Source organism: Mesoplodon densirostris, chromosome 3 (genome assembly GCF_025265405.1).
Source record: "Mesoplodon densirostris isolate mMesDen1 chromosome 3, mMesDen1 primary haplotype, whole genome shotgun sequence".
Taxonomy (NCBI): domain Eukaryota; kingdom Metazoa; phylum Chordata; class Mammalia; order Artiodactyla; family Ziphiidae; genus Mesoplodon; species Mesoplodon densirostris.
This window is the reverse complement of record NC_082663.1, coordinates 103,951,090-103,968,295: the sequence shown is the minus strand read 5'-3', so window position 1 is coordinate 103,968,295 and position 17,206 is coordinate 103,951,090. Positions and strand designations below refer to the sequence as shown.

General features: G+C 41.9%; 1 protein-coding gene across 1 annotated transcript in view; it reads right to left on the bottom strand.

The window, feature by feature from the left end:
- Positions 1–17,206, bottom strand: part of PRDM6 (PR/SET domain 6) — a 98,378-nt gene that overhangs the window by 17,588 nt on the left and 63,584 nt on the right. Inside the window, exons 3-4 of the mRNA XM_060091894.1 lie at positions 13,369–13,496; positions 9,711–9,835 (exon numbers count right to left, since the gene is read on the bottom strand). Of these exons, the coding sequence (XP_059947877.1) occupies positions 9,711–9,835; positions 13,369–13,496 (253 nt within the window). The remainder of the gene's footprint in view (positions 1–9,710; positions 9,836–13,368; positions 13,497–17,206) is intronic.

The following is a 17,206-nucleotide window of genomic DNA, read 5'->3' as shown; positions in this document are numbered from 1 at the left end:
TAGTCCTTGGTAAAATGTAAAGTGGTTACTGGAAGGATTGGGTGCGATAATGCATAGACAGCAGCTAGTAAATGCTATGGTTGCCACTCGGTAGATGTTGAGCTCTAGGAGCCCTGGCTTCCTTATCTTTAAACCCCCTTTTATGAGGTTTAAATGAGATACTGAAAGTACTCATCACAGGGCCTACCATCAACAACAGCCATCATTCTTATTCTAGAAGAAGAGCTTGGAATGAAGGGAGATGGATTCAAGTACGGGTGGTGGCAGTGGGAGTGGGGAAAGAATTAAAAGAAACATTTTTGAAGAGGGAACCCTAACATACTTGAAATTTTTCTTTCTTTTTTTTAAGTTGTCATTGTGTTAATAATATATATCATGTATTCACTGGTCAACCCACAGGTTCAGAGGTAATTAGAACCTAATATGCTTAAAAACTGTTATTATTTTTTTAAGTAACCACTCTGTCAATAAAATGTATTTCTTGGTATTTCAGAGATCATAGAGATTAAAGGTTACAGGGTGGTCAAGACAGGGAAATTAGAGACCAAAAAGTTTAAAAAGGATGACTGGCAAAAAGGTTAGTGATAGGAAGTAAAATATGGCTGTTGGCCACTAGTTCAAGGCCACGTGGAGGAAATACATGAACTGGGAGCTCTCATTCTTCCCTGACATGGACCATCTCTGAGAGTCCTATGAAGCACGAAGACTCAGGTGTCCTCAACTATAAAAAGAGAGTGGTAGGGGACCGTGACCGCCAGGAGGCTCCACGCTTGAGTGGACAGGTAGACACCACGTGTGGAGGTTAATGGGCTGCTACTAAGGACTCTTCAACTCTGAGTGTTCTATATAATCACATGTATTTGATGAACCCAACAAAAGGGATAGCTCATCCTACAGGGTTCTGTTGGCCTCGCCCATCCTATCTTAGGAAGGAGAAATAAAACAAGAGACTCACAGACCAGGGGAGAGCCTAGAGTTTGTCTAGTTGGCAGTTCTTTACCCTGAATGCATATTAGACTCACAGGGGAGATTTTTTTTAAAATACCAGAATCTCTTGGTAGGGCCTGGTCATCTGCATTTTAAAAAATTCCCCAAGTACTTCTAATATACAATCAGAGATGAGAACCACTGATCTAATCCTACCCTCTCTTATTACCAAAAAAAGAAAGAAGGAAAAAAAAATGCTAAAGACCAAGCAGGTCTAATAATTTGCCCATGGTCATACATTCGGTTAAGGATACAGCTAAGCTGGAAGCTTTAGCTTTCTGATTTCCAAGGCACTTTTTTCTGACCACACTCCTATTCTGTGTCTGCTCAATAGCTGTGTTGCAAAAACAAAAAGGACATTTTACAGCTAGTACAGAGTTCTGTGTGTGTATATATATATATACCCATGCATAAACATATGTTATATATGCACCTATATACACATGTATAGACATATTTATGTATATATTTCACATATAAAATTTATGTATAATTTCAACTTCTGGGGCAAAGTGTATAACCAATATGAAATGTGTGCACACATTTCAGACTCTCAAAAAATCTTTGATTGTACACAGACTGGGACTTTTAAAATACATATTGAAAGAAAAGAAGAAATGTTTTATGTTTTGGCTCTTTCTTAATCAAAAAAAAAAAAAAACAGCAGCATTGTCAGAGATTAGGGTAAAATTCATCTTATTTAGCCTGTTTATAACTAATCTGGAAGAGACAAAGCACAGGGAAACCCGCAAGTCTTCAGGCAACACTAAGCTCTTGCGGATTGGGAAGGCCAGACTAGCAGGAAGGAAGGCGGGGTGGGGAGACTGTGGAATGAAGATGTCATCAACATGCAAGAGAGCAGGAAAACCAGGCAGAAGCTCACTGCTGGAAAGAGGAACATGATGCCTCTGGGGGAAACCATACAAATAATACTCTAAGTATAGATTATAAATGCTGACTTCTCACTTAAGCTCCTGGAAAGTAACCCAATAAATTCATTTTCAAAAACTGTTAAGGTCACACCAGCTTTCTATTAAACAAAAGAATGTGTGGGTCAATGGATTTTTCTAAGTTTAATAATCAATGTCAAAATAGTAATAAACAAACGTATATACCAGTTTGTATAATGATTTGGGATAAACGGGATCTGAGTTAATGATAATAATAGCATTTAGGTAATAAGAGTTGGGATGGTTATCCTCTGTCTTATTTCCTCCTATGGGACACTTCAAAACAAACATATTATGTTTTCAAGATATAGCAGCGACACCTGCACTCTATATTCTGCTTTTGGCATGATCTTTTCTTGTACTTGTGAATAAATTCAATCCTGCTGAATGAAATGAGCATATAATTTAGAGCGAAAAAAAAAAAAAAAGTAAGGCTAAGAATGGCTAAGTTTCATGAAAGCAACCATATTTGCTCTCGAAGCTGTCCTGCAGAGCTCCTGCGTACTTCCACAGGACTGTAGAGGTCTAGATACAAAGCACACTTTTTTAAGCAGGACTTAAAAGGACACAGAGGATCATTCTTCCTAATACCAGTCTGACTGGCCCAACAAACAAAAGTATTAACAAAACACAGGGAATTATAAGAGGACAAGAAATGAATCGGAAAACACTATGTTATCCCAAGCCATGACAGTCCAGACCACTGCAAAAGGCCCAGAAACGACTAAGGCAATTCCCCAAAAGGATGAAGGGGTTTCTACATGAAGACATAGTGAGCAAGTAAAATCTCTTCAGTCTATAAGACAAAGGTTAAGGGAAAGAGGGCAAACTTTCAAAGCCCTAAAGGATTTAGTCAGGGAAGAACATGAACTCATCAAATCCTGCAAAATTAAACCCCTGAGAGAATGCAAGGCAGGATCTATACAACAAAGTCCTACTTTACACCCTCATCCATTCATTCAGTCCACAAATGCATACAGAGCATCAGTGACAAGCCTGACATCGCTGGCACTGAGGATACAGGGGAACAAGAGAGCCCCAACCCCAGCTCTCAGGCCACGTAAACTGTAGTGACCGACACAGATATTATACAGATGTCCTTACAGGTAAATATTTACTCAGTTTCATCAAATCTAAAATTCCATTAATTGCAAGCCACACCGTTAATTGTAAGTCACTGATCATTATAACACACTTACCAGGTTCAGAAAGATTAAAATGTGAAAAACATATGAATTTTAGAATTGACGATATACAGTTGCTACAAGTGTAATAAGTGCTATGACAGAGAAGAAAGGAGATCAAGAAAATGTCTAACAGGGATGGCTAAACTTCGGGTGGGAATGATGGCTTCCCTGAGGCAGTGACCTTGAACCTGAGTCCTGAAGCGTACACAGCATCAGACAGGTGCAAAGGGAGGAACAAGGGGATGAGAGGAGACGACACGGTGGCAGCTGTGCCACTGAGTCGGCATGGCATGCTGAGGTGAGGAGCTCAGGGCATGGAAGGAATGGAAAGCAGACTCATGTGGCCAGAGAACGAGGCAGAGATGGGTTGTAGCTGAGGCTGGAGAAGAAGGCAGCACAATTCCCAACGCCCGTGGCGGCAGGGCACATAGCAGCAATAAGGGCCGGGAAGCAGGTTAATACAACAGAGGATGGTGGGGTCTTCAGCAAACTAAATAGGGCATGGCCAGCGTAAAGATGTTTGAATTTGAATTTTGCAAAACACTATGTGAGCCATACAAAACATTTCTGGAAACTCTATGTAGCCCATGGGCTACCATATGAAAGAACGAGGGATTGATTATAAGAGTAATGGCTAGCCAATAAAGGGTTTTAAGCTAGGGTATAAGGTTATTAGATTTATGCTTTAAATGCATCATCACTCTGTATCATTAAATGAGAAAGCGAGGTGCTGAACAAAGAATATATAGTATGCTGCTATTTGCATACAAGGGGAGGGGTAGAGTGAGAGCCAGAGAAAGAGAGGGAGAATATGCTCAAGTGAGAGAACGGGCAAAAAATACATCTGGAAGGACACCTAAGAATGTTTCAACTGATTGTCTTTTGGAAGAAGAATTACTATGCCCATATTACTTTCTGTATTTTGATCTATGGAACCAAACTACCTATTAACAAAACAAATGAATAAGCTGAAACAAATCAATGCATTTTCACTTTGGCTGCTGTGATACTAAAAGGGAAAATGTGACATGTAGGTGGCTACCGCAGGGGTCCAGGCCAAAGCTGATGGTGAGGCTGATCGGGAGGTGGCAGCAGAAATGGAAAGAAACTCATTTAAGAATACACAATCAACAGGGATTTATGAATGACTGGATAGAAGGGGTGAGAAAGAACAAGGTGTCAAGGTTTCTAGAAAGAACAATTGGATGAATGGGAGTGAGAGCTACTGAACTGGGGGAGAGGCAGCTTGCAGGACAGAGTAGGGTGGTTTCACTTTACCACGTTTAGTTTGAGACGCCTGTGAGACAGGCAAGTGCAGGTGGGGATTCGACAGGTGGACAAGATCCTGGGGCTCCGGTGAGAGGTCTGGGTTGGCAGTATAAATCTGGGAGCACCTTTCAGCCCTCTACACCCCCAGGAATGGGGGAATGAGGGCCTCAATCCTAAAGCATGGCTGGGATCAAGGAGCCCAAGAGGTCAAATCTCTCATGACAATGGGTTTCCTTGTGTCTTTTGCCACTTCCTTCTGTGAAGGTGTTTTCAGTGGCTGTTGCTTTCTGTTAAGAGTCCTGTGCAGATATCAAGACATCCCTCTGGGGTGACTTCTCCTCTGTTTGTTCTAGGACCCTACAGGTTCCTCCAGTTCTGAGCCAAGTTTTATATTACTTCTTGGCCCAGGGTTTCCACAACTGGCAGGTAATGCAAAATCCAACCCTGTATCCTCCCATAGCTGGGGCTGGTTTTTTGGAGCATGACATACTGTTTTTTTCACCAATGGCCTATTGGCTTGAGGGTAGCACTTTTCTAGTCCCGTTAAGGGACAAAACAGTGACTTCTGGTTCTTGGATTTACGTGAGGATCCAGTCCCAGCTGCTCACTGTGCACAAGAAGCCTAGATCCGGGCCCCTCCCAACTGCAGTAAGACTGAGCCTAACACCCGCCTAGCCCAGGCTCGCAGCTACGGCCGTCTCACATGGCACCTGCGTTAGATTTGGTGTTGTAGCTTTTGCTACATGCCTTCTCCTACATGGAGTTCCTTGAGGACAGGGTCTGAGGTTTTGTACCCCATGATAATGCTTCCCACAGGGCCTTGCACACAGATGTTCTCATTGGACTGAACTATACTGTAATCGCCTCAATGTTCATACATAGAAGGCTTGAGCGGGGCCTTTCTATCCAGGGCCTAGTTCCTTATTGTTGGTGGGATGGTGGGGTCAGGGCGCCATGCAGAGGTGCCAATTTTTATTTTCTGCTCATTAAAATCAAAGAAAAAAGGCAGGCCTCTTGCGGGCAGAGTTTACTCCAGTGCAGCGAACCTCTGCGCAGCCATCAAGTGTCACATTCTGCTACCTCAGCTTCACATGCCAAGACAGAAAAAGCAGCAGGAAGACGTGTTTAACATTTATTCCCAGGTTTCTTTTTTCAATTTCCTCTGAAATGAATATGAATACACTATGGTCTTTACACTCTGCAGGAGCTAATCCCCCACTGGAAGCTTTGGGGAACCTCATTCCTTCTTGCGGATACAATCTGTCGACACAGGCGTTCCTTCAGGCTCTTCTGAAAGGCCCATAGTGGACAGAGCTGCGCTCTCTTTGGAGCTCTATTACACTTATAACTATGGGTTGTTTTTTTTTTTTTTTTAAGAAAATAACATAGGAATTGCTTCCAGAACCCAAGTGCCTGTGTGAAACGCTGCCTTCTCTTTGAGGCAAGGCTGCTTTCAATGGCTCCTCCAGGCAGTGAGTGTGTCCCACTGCTTCGTGGCCGCTGCCAGAGGGGCCAGTGACTGAAGCCTGAACCCGCCCACATGCTCAATAGGAAATGTGTACTTTCGCCGTTGAAAGAACCATGAGAAGAAAATGATATTTTTATAAATGAAAGCGCTTAATGAGTATTATTTACTAAGTAAAATCATATTTTCCTTGAATGTCTTGGACCATGTATCAATTTCATTAACCAAGAAAAAAATCTAGCTGAACTATGTACCCCTTCTAGTAATGGCAACAAAATTCTCCATATGTATCCAGTGAGCATGTATTAATTGTTTACTGTGTGCATAGCACTAGAAGGAGGCTCTGTGGAAGCATTTTGTCAAATAAGTCTTTGATCTCAAGAAGCTTCTTTTTAGGGTACCTGATTTATTTTGTGGCTAACTGGGTAGGATAAAAATTGTCTTCAAACTGCTAATCCCATTGAGATGATTTCAATTACTCAGGGTTGCAGAAGGCTATCTGTTAAATTATCTGTCCATGCCCTTTCACACATTTGTGCTTTTAAATCACACAGAGTATTTTCTCAGTACAGAATAAGGACCCCTCATTATAAAGCATCCCTAGGTCTCTCCGTGAATCATATGGAATGACAATCCATCTTCGAGTTAGAGTCAAAGTCATATATCTACCCCCACACCATCTGATGAAGCTTTCTGCTGGTTTCCTGGGTGGCCAATCACATGACAGATATATGACTTTGAGACAAGGACTGAAATAAAATTCCTGTAATACCCTTAGCGGGGAGAGAGATGGTCACTGCTGAGCATTTTAGTCAATGACTTAATTCCCTTTAAACTTCCCTCCACCCTTACTTAGAGCTCTGAACTCAACCTAAAAGAGCTGCATAGTTTACCTACTGAATCCACAATACTTCGAGGTGCGTTAGCTTTGTGAATTTTCTTCCAAGGATTTCAGGTGCTAAATGATACATAACATGTGCCCCGGGAGAGTTTATTCAATACTCTAATCAGCAACCTCAAGAATGCTTCACACAGGTTGGACAATGGGAGAAAGAAGGCCTCAGAAGCAAAGCACTTGGTGTTGCCAGAAAGTACATTTTTGATGGCACTATCACACTGAAACTGGAGACCAGCTGGTACACTCTTAGACACCATCGTCAGGTGGCTGTGAATGGCACATACAACCCCCAATCCTCCAGCTCAGCCCCTAAATGCCTCTCGTCCATGTAACAGCATCACGAGGTGGAAGCAATGTCGTAGATGTGAGACTTCCACCCCACAGATCCACATCAAGGGGAAGAAACACATTCCCTGGGCAGTCATTCCACAGTTCCCATGTCTGACTCATAACTCAGTAAATGGCCATTCTATCCATCCAGCTCCTCAGACCAAAGCCCTGGAGTTATCTTTGACTCCTTTCTCTCACTCAGCATCCAATGTGTCAGCAAATGCTGTTGACTTTACTTTCAAAATATATCAAGAATCCAACCACTTCTCACCACCTCCACCACTTTTACGCTGGTCCAAACCACCATTACCTCCCCCCACTGGATTCCAGCAAGAGCCTCTAACTGGGTCCTGCTCCATCCTCACCCTCACTGTCAGGTCCCCACTCAGTAGCCAGAGTAATCCTGTTACAACTTCAGTCAGATCATATCACTCTTGTGCTCAAAACTCTGCAATACCCCCTTTGTCCAATGCACACAGAGTAAAAGCCAGGGTCCTGACAGTGACCTCCTGGGCCCTACAAGATTCCTGCCCCCAAATCTAAGGTAACTCCTCCCCACTTCAACCAATACACTCCAACTGACACACCTATGTCAATCTTTGTGATGCTCTTCTGACAGGCCAGTAGCATTTCCATCTTGGGTCTTTACACTTGGAGTCCAGCTGCCTGCAACACTCTGCTCCCAAAGAACACATGGCTTGTTCCTTCATCTCCTTAAGTCTTTGCCCAAAGGCCACCTTTCTAGTAGGGCCCACCCCGATCATCTCTAAAATTGCAACTCCCAACTCCTGGCACTCCTCACCCCTTCTCTGCTTTGTTAACTCTATGACACTTATCATCACCTGACAAACTATTTATTTACTCATATACAGGTTGATAATCTGTCTCCCTCTACTAGACTCTATGCTCTAGGAGGACAGGAATTCTTGTCTGTTTTGTTCACTGCTGTATTTGTAGCACCCAGCAATGATGCTGGTCCTTAGTAAGTATTCAACTAATATCAATGAATGAATGAATGAATGAATTTATTTTTGGACTGTGTGCTATGTACTTTACAACTCTAGACTTTGATATGTTTACTCCCAGACATTCCTTGACACACATACCGCAATATTTTCAGAGTCTGGAGCAGGCTGTACTAAAGGAGGAAACAGAAGGCCTTATAAGATTTCTGGAATCTTTTTGGATCAGATTCCATCCTTTAGAAGGCGAAGTTCCACCAAGGTTCTAATGTATGGACAGGCCCATGTCAGCAGATCAAGGGAGTTGATACTGGTGCTTTTCCGTGTGTGTATCTACATCTAGTTTTAGGGGAGCTGGGAATGAAGCCATTGTGGGAAGACAAAGCACACTGGCTGCCATGGCCATTTCTGCCTGTAATACCAACCACACACTCATGTCCAACACTGAGATTTTCTCCTATGAAACAGACACTCCCTCAAACAGGAGTATGACTGCAGAAAAGAAACTTTCCGATGGAAACTTGGGAAATAAGAAGAATGTACTTACAAGTCCAAAGATTCATTTTTTGATTTGAGATTGGTTTGGGGTTAGGGTAAAGTAGAAAAGGAAAGTTGAGAGTCATATGCTTTTTGAGGATTCTATTTTTTACAAAGAAAATAAAGATAACATGGAAAAGAAATACCTGATCAGCATTTCAATCAGTAGTATTATAAACTTTTTTTTGGAGTTTATATGTGTGTGAGAGAAAGTAAGTAGAGAAGGAAAAATTAAAATAACACATTTTTTTTTCCAAAATGAAGTTTCTTAAATAGATCTGTTCTCTCTGCTTCTTTTTCTACTGTATAATCCCAAATTATCAGTTCACAGATTAGTCAATTTGATGACAAGAAAAAACAGTGTCATTAAAACCAGTGTTTCTCACTGAAGCACATCAGAATCACTTAATTCTGTTCCAAATACTGGAAATCACTTTATAACATTTTCCCAAAGAATTGATAAAAACAAATATATAAAGTTTAGGTGAAAATTGCTGCAAAAGTTTGCATCTGCCTAGACATTAGATTATTTTTTAAACATAATGATTGCCATGGTAAGAAAGATAGAAGAAAATTACATGGTTTGCTTTAGACTAAGTTCTTTAGAGAGAGACAAATTCCTCAATCATACGTCTATGATTTTCCCTACCATTTCTCATTCCAATGACTACTTAAGAGGAAACAAAACCAATCGACTGGAGGGGTGTTACTCCTGATTAAACAACAGTATTTTCTCATTATTTCATTATTGCAAATAATGCGACTCCAGCAAGACTGTGCATCCCTTCAGAGAAATTGTATTTTATGCTGCTCTTGTAAACAGACACATAGTAGGTGCTCAGTAAATACCAACTGCCTTAACATTTCTGCTGGCAATGATTTAAAACCAGGACCAAGGTTTTAAAATCATAAGCAGGAGAAGAAAAATTGGCCTGTACAAGTCAAGACTCCCTGTGAAAAAGCAAAGGACATACAAGGAAAAGAAAATGATGGAACAGACTTGTGCACATTTGTGTTACACAGCAGAGTGAACCGCATTTCAGGAGTTTCAAACAACACTCTTAAAAAGTTAGCTGTGAAATAGGTATTTGGAAATGTGAATTCAGAGCTAAAATAAATTCTTACAGTTTTCATCCTGGGCAATGCATTGTAAAGGGATCCCAAAGAAAGACGTATAGCTGTCATTGTACCACACCAGAAGCTCGGTACCCCTGGGAATATCTATACAGGCTCGGTAGAATATATTCGACCTATTCAAAACAAAAGAAAACCCAGCTTAGTAATCGGTAGGACTCACGTGCCCCATCCACACTTTTATTGCCCCGAAAAAGTTCTGCCCAGCTTTCCACCTAAACAGTTTCTGTTTGTAATAAAATCTGCACCCACCTTATCGTTCCCAACAACCAATTAGAGCCTGTAACCTGGTACGATAAATAGCTCACAGTTTATTTCCACAGTGTCCCTCCACAGAACCTCTTGGCTGAAGAGACAAGATATTTGGCCCGGGAGACAGCAGAAAGGAAGAGTTCATTAAAAAAAAAAAAAATTCCATCTCATACTAATGAGAAGAGTCTCTCTATTGGCAAATTGCAGACTCTGGTGCCTCAACCTCACATATAAATTAATACGATTGATTTCTTATTTGGAGGGAAAGCATTGTGTATATTCTTACAACTTGGCATTGGGAGTTCTCAAATGTGTACTAAAATTAAGCAGCTTTGTGATATAAGGACTGAGAGAAATAAAAATCTTCCCCATCGCCTTTTTTCTAAAGTTTGATACAGGAGAAGAGAAAAACCCTCTTAAGTGAAATGGATGGAAATTCAGTAAATACAAGAGGAGCACTTTACTCTGGCTGAAAGATTACACTCTGAAATGATGGAGTAAAGGTACCAAGAAATAACCATTTTTTATAACAGCTGTGGCACTGCAAAGAAAAATCTACAGATTAGAAGAAAGAGGAGCCTGCGACCGGTTTTCTCAATGAAGAATTGCTACAAATATTAGCCTCAAGTCTAAGATAAAAGTGTTTAGGGTTGGTGGACCTTAAATTTAGCCTTTCTGTAAGGAATTGGCCATAGCAGGGCAATTTGTTCCTTGTATAACACTGCAGACATAATGCGAAGCCTTCACCACATTTTTCATGGCAGTGAGATATGCACTTGTCAACATATTTTGTCACCACAAAGTGGCTCTTGGCAATAGGATCATAAAGATCAATAAAAAAAAGTGCAGATTCTCAATATTTTACTTGCAGCTGCAAAAATTTCATTTATCTTGTTATTTTCCTTACTTGCTGCCATTCTGTCTCACGAGGGCACTGCTAGCTAAGCAGAGTGTTTTTTCCCAACATTCTATGAATATCTGACAAAAACTCCAGCCAGCTGTCCGGACCTCACTCCCCTTCCTCCCTCCGCACCTCCAAGAGCTGTGCATTTTATTAATTCTTTCCACTGCTACATAAAAAAATCAAAATTGGAGCCGGGCTATAAATCACTGGCATCTCCTAACTTGAGAAAAATTGAGTCGACTTTGTACTTCACCCTTGTAACATTTCATCTCTCCGTTTGGCTTCCCTTAATATAAACACAGCGCCCGGCAAATGAATGTGCTAAAACCAAATGACACACTTTGCCGCTGAAAGAGCAGAACTGTTTTCGAGCAATGGGTGGTCTTTTGAGGCACAGAGTAGGCCGAAAGGGGGAAAAAAATGTGTAAGCGTACACCGTTCCTTACAAGCGGGCAGAGCTTCCAAAACTCGCAGAAATCTCTGCATGTTGAAGCACATCAAAGGGATTTTTCCCTTTTCAGATAATATTTCCTTTGCTGACATGTATTTAGTATTGTGGTTGGATGACTCATAAAGATAGCTTCATGGCGTCCCAACGCAGCTGAAGCAGAACACACGCCAACAAACATTATTGTCAGCCTCAAAATAAAAACAAAACGTTCAGCTAAGGGTCAATCAATCAAGGGTGCTTTGAAGAAAATTCCATTTAGATATTACAAATCATAACAGAATGAATCTAAACCAGCTGACTTTTTGTGAAGAGGACATTCATGTACAATAAAAATTAGGCTGGCTCTTCGGGGTCCAACTTTTCTATTTTCTTACTCTTGGACGTGGTCACTGGTGATGGATGCCAGTTTTTAAATTGTGTTTTTGTACTTCATTTTATAAAGATCTGAAGTAATCGAAAACAGATTGGCAGAGAGAACTTGATGTGTAAGTGCCATCAGGAAAGGGAGCAATAAAATCCACTTAATATTGACAGAAAGGTAATGACTTGCTCATACCCACCTTCCTCGTAGGGGTTTCTTATTTTCCCAAAGTCAGAATTTGTCTCAAGAGCTCCCTGGGTGCCCATGACAGAACCAGCCAATCTATCTCTTGCCGAATGGAGAAGCACAACCTTTACTAATTTTCTAGCTAGCTCCAAGTTTTATAAAAACTTCATGACAGAGATGCAGCTGCAGGGAAGGTGGGTGAAGCCCATATACAGACTGTAACCAGATCCCGTTGTGCACAAGTTCGTTTAAACCCTTATGTAATGAAAGATAACTGCCTAGGAAACCAAGGCAGTGAGTCACATGCTGCCCAAATATGTTCCTTTTGAATTTGGAGGCCTTTGGAGAGCAAGCCAGATTTGTGCAGCCTTTAACCTATAAGGGGAATAAAGCTTTTTTTTTTTTTTTAAGTCTTCATTTAAAAAAAAAAATGAGAATGAAAATAAATCGTCATAGGCAGGACTCCAAGTTGCCGAGCAAGGGCTCTTCTGCTTTGATGTGTCTGTGGTGCCTGGTAAAGCTAAACAGTTGCTTCTGATCCGAAAGGAAACACGGCTGTTTATAACTGAGGTCATATATTTACAGGGCGCATGTTTTCGAGGGATTCTGAGCAAAGAAGGCTTAGTGGCAGGGCTTTTTTCCTATGGGATCTGTCTTTGCCTTTTTGTCTCCACTCCAGCTTTTAGCATTAAATGGAAATGCCTGACCAACAGGTGCACTGGGCAGGTGTGGCTTAGGCTCTGGGAATCCACCCTGCTTCTATGCCCCCACCCCACCCCAGGCCTCCCGATGAGACTCTGGGCAATGGGGGTGGCTCACCTCATCTTTGTTACCCTTTGGGCTTTGCCCAAACATCTCAGGAGACCAGGGCCTTCTCTATGCTCCAGAACTACCTCATACCCTGAAAGGTACTCTGAATTGTCGCAGGACCAAAGCCAAATGCTTTGGCACCTTTCAAGGGATCAGAAGAGGTTGCTCTGACTCCGCCAAGGCTGCCGAGCATAATGGTTTTAGAAAAGCAGCTTTGGGAGGGTTGAGAGTTCTTGATTTCCCATGCCTTTGTACAAATCAAACTGTTCTCTCTAGGAGACAGCCACACTGAAGGGGACTGAAGGCAAACGACCCGGGACTGAATCTCTATAAACTCCTGTTTACGTGTGGACACGTCTGCTGGGGAGGAAATCACTCCGAGTCAGTGAGTTCGCTGGGCTCACTCAGGCCATTATGAAAGTTCAGGTAATGATGTGGAAGTAACTTTATCACATGCAGTGAGTGAAAAAAGCCTTCTCCTAGCATCTTTCTTCCTGAATTCTCGAGAAATTACTGTTACAAGAACTAAGGAGATATCACAAACCTAGCAAAAAAATTCCTGCCAGTCCTTGCACAGTTCTTCAGGACTCTGCAGGATTTTTTCAAAACTAGCAGCAAGCCTGAATTTATATATGCAAGGCAAAGGGCTTTGGCTTTGTAAGTGGTAAATCAAGGTATACTTTACCTGTACTGAACTACTGTTAGATTCTGTTCTCCGCAGTGCCTTGCACATCGGATATACCTCATCCAGCTCGACTTACTAGGTTCCCCACCATCAATAAAGTGCTGTAGTGTCCCATCTTGGTCATATATCTAGAGAAGAGGTCAGAAGGTCAAGTAGTTAGAACGAATCATCAGCAATCATTTTCCCTGCTTCCCTTGGTGTCTTTATGTGTCGGCTGCAGCAATTTATTGCCCGTAGGTTTGCTAGTGCTTATGAATGCTTGTGGAAACTCAACTGGAATAACAGAAGAAAAACATTTTCTGGTGATGCAAGTTAATCACGTTTTTCTTATCAAGCCAATCTTCCCTTTATTAAATATATTTGTGGCATCTCAAGGATGTGAGTGACCATGTTTCCCAAAGAATATTTAACCTCTTTTGACAGGCTACTCTTAAGTAATGAGCTGCTGGGTAAACAAAGCAAGCTGAGAGGCGAGGCCACGCTGACATGGCTGGAACATCCACATGAGAGGCCCTCCTCTCAAACACATAACTGCTCGAAGGCATTCGGGAGGCAGGGACCGTCTGCTTAACAAGCTGCGTGACACCTAGCAGAGGTTGGAGCGTTATGGAGCTGTATCACACTGATAAAGCAGACTCTGATTCAGATGAAATAAACGGACTCTCACCTCGCAGAAGATGTAGGACTTCAGCTGTCAGGACCTGAAACTATTAGGAGAGGAGTCATGAAAAAAGAGAGACCCTCACAAAGGGAAAGAAAAAATAATAATAACTGTTTCCTATGGATTTTTAATGTCTTAACTAAGGTTGGCCTAATAATTATTGCCTTAGGCCACCTCAAGCAGATTTTCTTTCAAGACCACATCCAAGGAAATGAAATCTGCTTCAAACCAGGCAATAAGTGTGGGACAAAAAGTCTTCTGTGAAACAACTAGCCAGCCTAGGACATGCGGAGTCAGTGCTGACAGCAGAGACAATTGGCTCTCACTTCCAGAAACCAGGTCAGCCCTGGGTACCTTGAAGGCTGTGGTATCTAGAGGAGTGGGAGATCCGGGGTTATATATGTACAGCAATTCTCAAAGGTCATCCTCAGCCCTAGGGGCAGCCAGGAAGCAAGGGGTACAGTTCTCAGAAGGACCATGGCAAAACTGGACCTTTTCAAATAAAATCAGCAGTAAGATTCTGTTCCCCAGAGCATCCTGAGAAAATATTTTTTACCTTTGCTAATCAGCCTTTCCACTTTTCCTTTCCAAATAGACACAGAGATAAGTTTCACAGAGAGCCTCACTGGTTACATTTCGGCCCTAAAATTAGTAGGGTCATTCATATTAATTTAGCTCAGTATTTCTATTCTGGAGGCCAAAGGGCTTAGTGATGACAGTTCTTTTTATCATCACCAGTCATTTTTAAATAGCTGATTTTTTTCTTTTTTTGGCTTTTCTTGAACTCATTTGTCTTCACCCCCAATCTTTCCACTAACCCCCAGAAACAGAAGAGAGACACCAATCTAACCAATACAATTGTTGGCAAAGTTATAACTGGGTAGCAGGCCAGAGTGATCACAGCTGATAATCAATGTAGCCTGAGAAGAATGAAGAGATTCCTGGATTATATTATATTTAAGATTAATGACTTTAAATTCCTAGTTCGGGGATGATGGCAGAGAATGGAAACATTTCATGCAGTGGATACATCTGCTCTTTGAGCAACCTAATGACAGATTGCATATTTAGGTTAGGTTATTACACTGTACTTATTTTGTTGTTGTTGTCTTTGTTTTCGTTTTAGGAAACTGGTTCAAAGGCTCAAAGTCTCAACCCTGAGTCTGCTGTTGACAACCCGTGCGACACTGAACACAGCCATCAGTTCTTTGAATGCCACTGTTTATCTATAATGGAGTCCAAAATGTTGATGATCCAGCCCCCTGCCCTGTCCTTCCCCCATGAACAAACCACCCATGACAGCTGCTAGTGAAAATAATGACACATTTGGAGAAGCGCAGTTCTCCTTTGTGCTTGTAGCTAATGTCCTCAACAGCAAGTAAAACTCTCTAACGTTTATATGTAGTCGTGGGTGTTGCCTTGAGGGTTAGCTCATTTGAACACCAGACACTAGCCAGTCAGTCTTGAAAATGAATATAAGAAAGTGTTTCCTTCTTTATCCATTCATGTATATGTATAGCCGATTCACTTTGTTATAAAGCAGAAACTAACACACCATTGTAAACAATTGTACTCCAATAAAGATGTTAAAAAAAAAAAAGTGTTTTTGGACTTCCCTGGTGGCACAGTGGTTAAGAATCCGTCTTCCAGTGCAGGGGATGTGGGTTCGAGCCCTGGTCCAGGAAGATCCCACATGCCGCGGAGCAACTAAGCCCGTGTGCCACAACTACTGAGCCTGCGCTCTAGAGGCTGTGAGCCACAACTACTGAGCCTATGTGCCACAACTACTGAAGCTCGTGTGCCTAGAGCCTGTGCTCCACAACAAGAGAAGCCACCGCAATGAAAAGGCTGTGCACCGCAACGAAGAGTAGCTCCCTCTCGCCGCAACTAGAGAAAGCCCACGTGCAGCAACGAAGACCCAACGCAGCCAAAAATAAAAGAATTAATAAAAAAAAAAAGAAAGTGTTTCCTCCCACACTGTTTCAACAATAGTCTCCTTAAACTAAGTATATTGTGATTACAGGAATCCTACAGTTTTTGCCTACCTAGTGAAACTCCTCTCGCCTTGAGGAAAGTAGATGGCTATTTGTCAGGCTTCCCCCAAATATCACACAATGAGCATGTAGCACGAGGTTGAGCCTCCCTGGCTTCAGCCTGATACCGATATCACACGATTTCACATGAAACTGATGAAAATCCCATGTACCTAGTTGGATCGCACAAGTGTGCATCCAGAGTTGAGGAATCTCATTCAACCTTGACACTGTTCTTTCCCTCAACCCCCCAGAGCCCAGCTATCACCAGATCCAGCTGAATCTGCCTCCTAAACATCTCTCCCTCTCCACCATCACCATCCTGCCCAAACCAGTTTCCTCTCTTGCCTGAAGGACTATAAAAGTCCCTTAACTGATCTTCCTGCACCTTCTTCAGGCCCTTCCAACCTAGTCTCTAAAGTATAGCCAGAGTGATCTTTCAAAACACGAATCTGATATGCTTTTCAACCCCTCCCCCAAAATAAAAGCTTCATAAATGTCATAAAATGTCAAATCATAACAACATATATTCACAGCATGTGAAATTTCCTCAAGGGGGCCCATCACGCTAATACGGGCAGCACCTCCAACCTAAATTACTTAGGGAGGTGGGTTGAAAACACGTGCCTTTGCAGTTGGCTCAAGACCATCCTGGAGCCCTTTCTGGCTTCTGCTGTTAGGAGTTAACATTTAAACTGTGTTTCTTGAAAGAGAAACAATGGGCCAGAAGGCAGTGATGACTATTTCTGTTCATTTTCCTAATAGAAGTAGAATAAAATTGGGAAAACCAAGATACCCACATGTGCACATTAAAGAGGAACTAAAGACGACTTCTCAGAAAAGCTCTGGGTCCTAATTTGAGCATTATTATTACTCTCCATCATTAGCTCAAGTTTGCTTCCATTTAAGAGCTTAGTTAAAAAAAAATTTTTTTAAAGAGGGTGATAAAATTCTGCATGTATCTGAACTATACAAGGACACTGTCCCTGTATCCAGACGGACTGACATTATTCCTTCCAGGAGAGAAGGATCCACGAGTGGAGAAATGTTTCAGCAGATTTTGGTCTAGAGCAGCTGCAACAATTTCAAGGTCAGGAGTTGTTCTTGGAAGCCGCATTAACATCTACATTTGTGTGACGCTAAA